This window comes from Mesoplodon bidens (genome assembly GCF_964165515.1).
Source record: "Mesoplodon bidens genome assembly, chromosome: 6".
In the NCBI taxonomy this organism is placed as follows: domain Eukaryota; kingdom Metazoa; phylum Chordata; class Mammalia; order Artiodactyla; family Ziphiidae; genus Mesoplodon; species Mesoplodon bidens.
This window is the reverse complement of record NC_138162.1, coordinates 99646106-99652822: the sequence shown is the minus strand read 5'-3', so window position 1 is coordinate 99652822 and position 6717 is coordinate 99646106. Positions and strand designations below refer to the sequence as shown.

General features: G+C 42.7%; 1 protein-coding gene across 1 annotated transcript; it reads left to right on the top strand.

Moving 5' to 3' along the window:
• Window positions 1–1033: 1033 nt before the first annotated feature.
• CKS2 (CDC28 protein kinase regulatory subunit 2) lies at window positions 1034–6432 on the top strand. Its single transcript, XM_081237275.1, has 3 exons — window positions 1034–1214; window positions 4717–4844; window positions 6107–6432. The coding sequence occupies exons 1-3, from the start codon at window positions 1156–1158 to the stop codon at window positions 6157–6159; spliced, it is 240 nt and encodes a 79-aa protein (XP_081093401.1). The 5' UTR covers window positions 1034–1155; the 3' UTR covers window positions 6160–6432.
• The last annotated feature ends 285 nt before the right edge of the window (window positions 6433–6717 follow it).

Below are 6717 nucleotides of genomic sequence, written 5' to 3'. Positions count from 1 at the left end.
ACATCTTTTCTTTTTTTGACTGAGTCATGCCGGATCTTAGTTCCCGGACCAGGGATCAAACCCACGTCCACGGCAGTGAAAGAGCCCAGTCCTAACCACTGAACCGCCAGGGAATTCCCTACACGTACCTGTATTTTAAACTAGGATTCAATGCTAAGAAGCCAAAAGAATTTTTGCTAACCACTTTTAATCCCATTGTCGTCTACTAAACATCATTATTTTAGTAATCTTTTTATTTTCCCATATGCACGCACACACGCATATCTACAGAGTTGTCGGAGTGCGCAAACGGCATGGGAAGCCAGTTTTCACCTAACATAGGTCTCGGGGCCATGGCCCCACCATCTACGCAGCACTCCGTGGCGAAGTTCCGGAACGTCCACTCCTCCTGGCGGCGCGCATCGCCGCGGTGAGACATCTGGACGTCTTCCTCACGTCTGGGCACAACTTCCGCTTCTCCGCGTCCTTACTCCGACAAACAGGCCTTGGGCACCCGCCGTAATACTCCTCCCCTCACGCTTCCCACGTCTGGGTTTCCCACAGTCTACGACCATGGGCTCGCCTTCCTCACTTTCCCACTGACTTAAGACGCGAAGCCGGGTCTGGGGAAGGTGCGCGTGCGCAGACTGCCGTTCGTTGGGCAGCACCGCCCCCCTCCGCCCTCGCCAAACCCCGCGATACCTTACCCCTCCCGCAGGTTCGCTGCCCCAACGGCTCCGCGGACCTGGAACTTTCTAAACCCCTGCGCACGCGCTCTTCGGCCCTTAACGTCCCGGCTCCGCCCTTCCCTGGCCGCTCCCCTTTTCGTCAGGGAGCTCCCCGCCCTCACGCCACGCCAATCATCCACTTCTTTCCTAGTCCGACCTCGCAACAGGCCTCTGATTGGCTGATCTTGGGTGCGAACGCCGCGGAGGGGCGGCGACGATAGGCTGGGAGCCGGTCCCGGCCTAGCCGCAGAGTGCGTGGAAGGTGATTGGTCAACACCGTCGTCCAATCAGAGGCGGGCTGTCGGATTCAAACCGGACTCGTTTGGCTTACGGTCGGTTGGTCTCAGTGAAGTCGTTGCCTTCACTTGACGAGGACGTGTCGCTCTCCTGCGCCCGTTCTTCGCGCCTCGTCGCTCCAGTCCCGTGCTGCCCACCGCCCTCCCGCAGGATGGCCCATAAGCAGATCTACTACTCGGACAAGTACTTCGATGAGCACTACGAGTACAGGTGAGCGGACCGGACGGCCTAACTCAGCCGCGGCCCCGGCCGAGCCTGAGCTGGAACTCGGGCCGGGGGGAGGGTACCAGGGGCCAGGACCGGGAATCGGGGTCGAAGCGCGTCGGGCTGAGGTTTGGGTCGGAGCTCGGGGCCGGGGGCCGGAGGTAGGGTCAGGGTCGAGCCCGGGGGCCGGCCGGGAATCGCGGTTGTGTCGGGATCGGGCCGCCCGGGCGGGAGCTTGCGCTTCTCCTCGCCTGGCGGGCCAGCCCGGCCGGCTTCCGCCCTTTGTTTCTGTCTGTGATGAGGACGAGGCTGGGGCGGGGATGGGGCCGCTTCTGCTGCAGAATTGGTGCCTTAAGGGGAAGGGACCGAGGGCCTAAGCGGACCCCGCGTAGCTGAAGTGCAACGCCGAGAGCCCGAATCGCAGCGGGTCCTAAGAACCTTAGGCCTAGATCGCATTTAGGCAAACGTCCCCCTCCCAGTCACAGCGGGCGAAGGGCTGTCGGAAGGGTAATTTTGCTCAGGTAACGTCGCCAGAGAAACACTTCTCTTTTTCTCTCATTTGAAGTTAGTGGCACTAAAAAGTAGCTTGTGGGGGAGTCCCCCTAAAATGAGCTTCCTTGGGATTCGAAATGTGTCTTGGGTATGGCGACTTCGGCAGGGGCTGGTGCGTGTTATCCCTCTTGGGTTATTATTAAAGGGGCTTCCTTTTGAGACAAAATTGAGAACTCGAATGGATTGGGGGCATTTTTTTTTTCTGCTAGTGTGTATCGGCAAAATTTTTAGCTTTGAGGGATTTTTTTGGTTTCTGCATCATTATGTGATGCACTAGAGCATAGTTGCTAAGTGTGTAAAATTAGCAAATTGGATTGTGTGAGGGAAGAAACACTTAACATTAGCCTTAAATGTATGCAGGAGACTTAGCTGGGGTGTGGCTTCAAAGACCAGCGCCACCCAGTTCTCCTGGGTGGTGACTAGGACGCTGCATTCTGGGAAACTACCAACTTGTAGGAGGGGCCAAATAGTGACCTTATTTTCTGCCTCCTATCCTTCTACGTTAGATTTCCAAGAATGCTATTTGAGTTAGAAAGGATATAACAGTGGGTGGCCTCTTTTTTCCCTGCCCTTAGTACCTTGTAATTCTTTCTTAGTATCTTGTAAATCTTTCTCTGGAGAAAAACGGAGGATTTCTCTGGGCAGCTTTGCAGGTTAGTAATACCTGCATTGTCCAGCAGGGGTTATCCAATAATGGACAGGATGTAAACCACAATCTTTCTAAAACTCTGGGAAAATATTAATTGTGAGACATGTCTGGCTCCGAGTAGTACTTTCCAGGACTTTTCCTGGCAGTAGTTCCGTTTTCTAGTTTCAGTAATACTAGCATAATCATTGATGAGCACGAAGTAAACTAGTGCATGCTATCAAGATTTTAGCCTAATAGACTACGTGGTTTGTGTGTAGTAATGAATAGAAGAAGATCCTGTCATATCTGAAATGATACGTTCTAATCCAATTTTAATCTAATGACTATCTAATCCAGTATTAATCTAATTAGTATCTAATCCAATATTAACTAAACCTGGACTTTCTTGACCAAGCCACTTGCCTTTATCCAACAGGACAGTAATGTCCAGAGAAGGGAAATTTAATTGTATCTTGCAGTGTTATCTTAGTAGCTCCTTTGTTGTTTGTACTGTTTTGGCCTTTTTTTTTTTTTAACCCCCTCTTCACCCTCCATGATAAGCCCTTGGTACTGAAATAAATGTTAGATTTTTGGAAACAGTTCTCCTTACATGTAGTTAGAAATATATAGAGGAGTTATATCCGTGCAGAAAAAAATACAGGTAGACTTCCCATGTGAGTTGGAAGCTACTTACACATTTTTCCCTCGTAATCAAATCCTGATGAAGTTAGCCTGTCTCCGTGGTTTATGGAGAAGGTAGGGTATATGACTTATATCTAGACATAAATTGGAACATTTTGTACGGCATACATAATATGCGTACAAAAGCTAGTTTGCATTTTACATTTCTCTTGAGACTAATCAACACTTATGTAGAAGATAGAAATAAGGTAACAGGCTATTTGCAGAGCCTTAAAAGTAGATGTTGAAGCAGTATTTCAAGAGTCAATGAGCTAGCTGGTAAGTATTGCTAAGAAGCATCATGTAGTTCACTGGAATTGGTAAAATTTTTACCAACTATGATAGTAAGCATAATTTGACTTGGTGGCCTTGTGGCCAGCAAGCAACATAACACAACAGTTCTAAGGCTTGATTTTGTTATGCAAATTATAGGGAATTGGTACTTAACCAACCACTCACAGACTAGAACTTAAGTTGATGACAATTTAGTGCTTATTATGGGTTATGGGTTCAGTTTTCCTGTGACCAGACTGCGCCTTTCTTATACCCCAGCCAACAAATTCGCAGACATATATCTAATACTGGTCAAAAAATTTGGTTGGTGGTAATGGATGACGGTATAAAACTACTGCTGCTGGAAGTGATTAAAAATGAGCCCGGGAATTTGATTTTTATAAAGATCCTTTCAATTGTAATTAAGAAGTTGGTGGGGGTGCATATTTGTTTTCTAAGAATTTTTCAAAGCTCCAATTGTACCTATTCTTGACGGTTTGACATTGAAGAATACTGCATGCCTTCCTTAAAAATTGATTAAAGTTTTGGATATAGGCCAGTAACTTATTGGAAAACTGAATGTTTGTTTTAGGTAGCAGGTACATGTATATGTGCATTTAGTGTTTTTTGCTTTTAATTTTGAACAAAGTATAAAGCAACTTCTGGAGTTATGTACAGGGACTTGTGTCTACTACAGATCTATAGAGTAATAGGAAACCCAAATTAACTGTAACAAGCTAGATTCCCCCACCCCTGCTACCTGGGGCTAGTATGACACTTCTTAAAATCAGGGACCATTCTTAATTTATAATCACTTCTGTGGTCTTAGATGGCTTCTCTAGCTCCCTGATCATATCAATCTGCTTCATAACTAACAGGAAGGAGAAAAAAGAGAATTGGGCATGTTCTTTTCTTTCGAGGATACTTTCCATAAGTTGCATAATTTCTGCTTATATCCTGTTGGGCAGGATTTAATCACATGTGACCAGAGGTAGCTGCAGGGGATGCTGGGATGTCTTGGATAACCATGTGTCCCACTTAGTTTTTGAGGTTCTATTCCTGAAGAAGATTGAGACAATTAGCAAGCAGTCTCTATTAGGGAAAAAAGTTAATCATAAATAAAATGCCTTCTACTTTTGGACTGCATATTCTAATCTCTAATTTGAACACAGGCCATCAAGATCAGAATTAAAGGTAGTAGAGAGTAGTCTTTAAGATTGATGCTAACGGTAATGTAACAGGGTTGCTTTAAAGAAATGTAAGGGCAAAGAACTCAAATTTTAAGTATCCTAAAGATGCATGTATAAAGTGACCATGGTTGTAGGAAAGGCATATTCACTTAGAGCACTAATATTTCGCTGTATTTTTTAACAGGCATGTCATGTTACCCAGAGAACTTTCCAAACAAGTACCCAAAACCCATCTGATGTCTGAAGAGGAGTGGAGGAGACTTGGTGTCCAACAGAGTCTAGGCTGGGTTCATTACATGATTCATGAGCCAGGTAAGTTTTGCTATTAGGGAAGCACTAACTGAATTAAAACAGTAGGGGTTGTTAAAAATTTTTTGGTAATATTGACGTTTCAGTGGTATCCCAAAGTAACTCTGATACGCTTGACTATTTTTGAATGACTGATACCTCCCTAGAGAAGGTTCCAATTTTATAGTAAATAAAATACCACGAATGAAAATAATGCATTCTTCTAAACTGCAAAAATAACCTATTTAGTTAAGGGGAAAAAAAGGATATTCTGTTTTATTTTAAAATGTGTGTCATTGCTAGTAGTATCTTGAAGTATTTTGCCATAAATATATTTAGAATTCTGGTATCTCCTCTTTGAAAACTAAGAACTTAATGTAAGACAACTTGAGTGTCCTGAAGTTCTGTGTAAAGAAATTGATGCAATTTGAAGTGATTTGTTTTTTCCTTTAGACAATTAGTATCTACCACATTAAGATGAAATGAGATAGCATAGCTAGTGAACTCAAATGTGCTGCCTGTGTTATACTTGAGTGCTTATGCTATTACGTGGTATTTACCAGAGTTTTCCAGATTACTGTTAGTAATTATTAGTAAACCAGACTAAGAAACTTTGTGGTGTTAAACTGTGTTTTTGGGTTATCAGTAAATCTAACTAAAGGACTTATACTGCGTTGAACAAAATTTGAAGTCTTAGAAGCTGAAGTAGGTGAGACTAAAGCTATCTTGCTTTCTGCTTTTGTTAAAAGCAGCAGCAGCAGCAAAAACTCTTAAGACTTGTAACTTTCTTGGGATTGGAGCATATAATTATATTAAAAAGGTGTTTCTCCAGATAACACAATGCAACTGAGGACCTTACCTATAGGTTCATAGGCAGTCCTCCACCTGCCGAAACAGAATCTACAGGGATGGGACCCTAGGACCTGCATTTTTTGAATGAGGTGTTAAGTGTCTTTTCCAAACAAGAGAAGACCTTTTTCTTTTCACTGGGATTGAGATTCTAAAGATAGAAACCATTCTCCTTCTCAAATAGCATCTTTACTTAACAGCCCTTTTCTCTGGGGTGTGTAAAAACTGGGGGAATATTCAATATTAGGTTGTTTTCTTCTGTTTACTGTTTACAATGACATGGAGCAAAATTTATTTCAGATACCTCAATAAGTAACATTAATTGACCGTAGATTTTACTTTATTTTGGTTCAACTGAGAATTCTTTGAATTTTTGTTGAATGAATGAAGATTAACCATATAATATTAAAATAATATAAAACATTTTCTTTCTACAGAACCACACATTCTTCTCTTTAGACGACCTCTTCCAAAAGATCAACAAAAATGAAGTATATCTGGGGATCATCAATTAAATCTTTTTCAAATTTAATGTATATGTGTATATAAGGTAGTATTCAGTGAATACTTGAAAAATGTACAAAGTGTTCATCCATTCCTGTGCATGAGCTGTATTCTTCACAGCAACAGAGCTCAGTTAAGTGCAACTGCAAGTAGGTTACTGTAAGGTGTTTAAAATTTCTAGTCAGTTTTTCTTTTAATGTAAGTGCCTGTTTGACTTTACCTGTCACTTTTGTTAAATAAAGTTTGTATGTTGCATTTATCACTGTTTGAAGTTACTGAGGTTTGTTTTCTTAAGGTTAATTTGTGACTATTGAGGATGTTGGATGATTTCAGTTTTATAATTTTAGTCCTGAGGAAATAAATTCGCTTTATAGAAATAAAATGTTAGGTGGGTTTAAACCCATTAGCTTGGTGTGACTGAGGGTACCATTTTTTAATTTATTTATTTATTTTTAATTTTTGGCTGTGTTGGGTCTTTGTTACTGCGCATGGGCTTTCTCTAGTTGCGTCAGGTGGGGCTACTCTTCGTTATGGTATGCGGGCT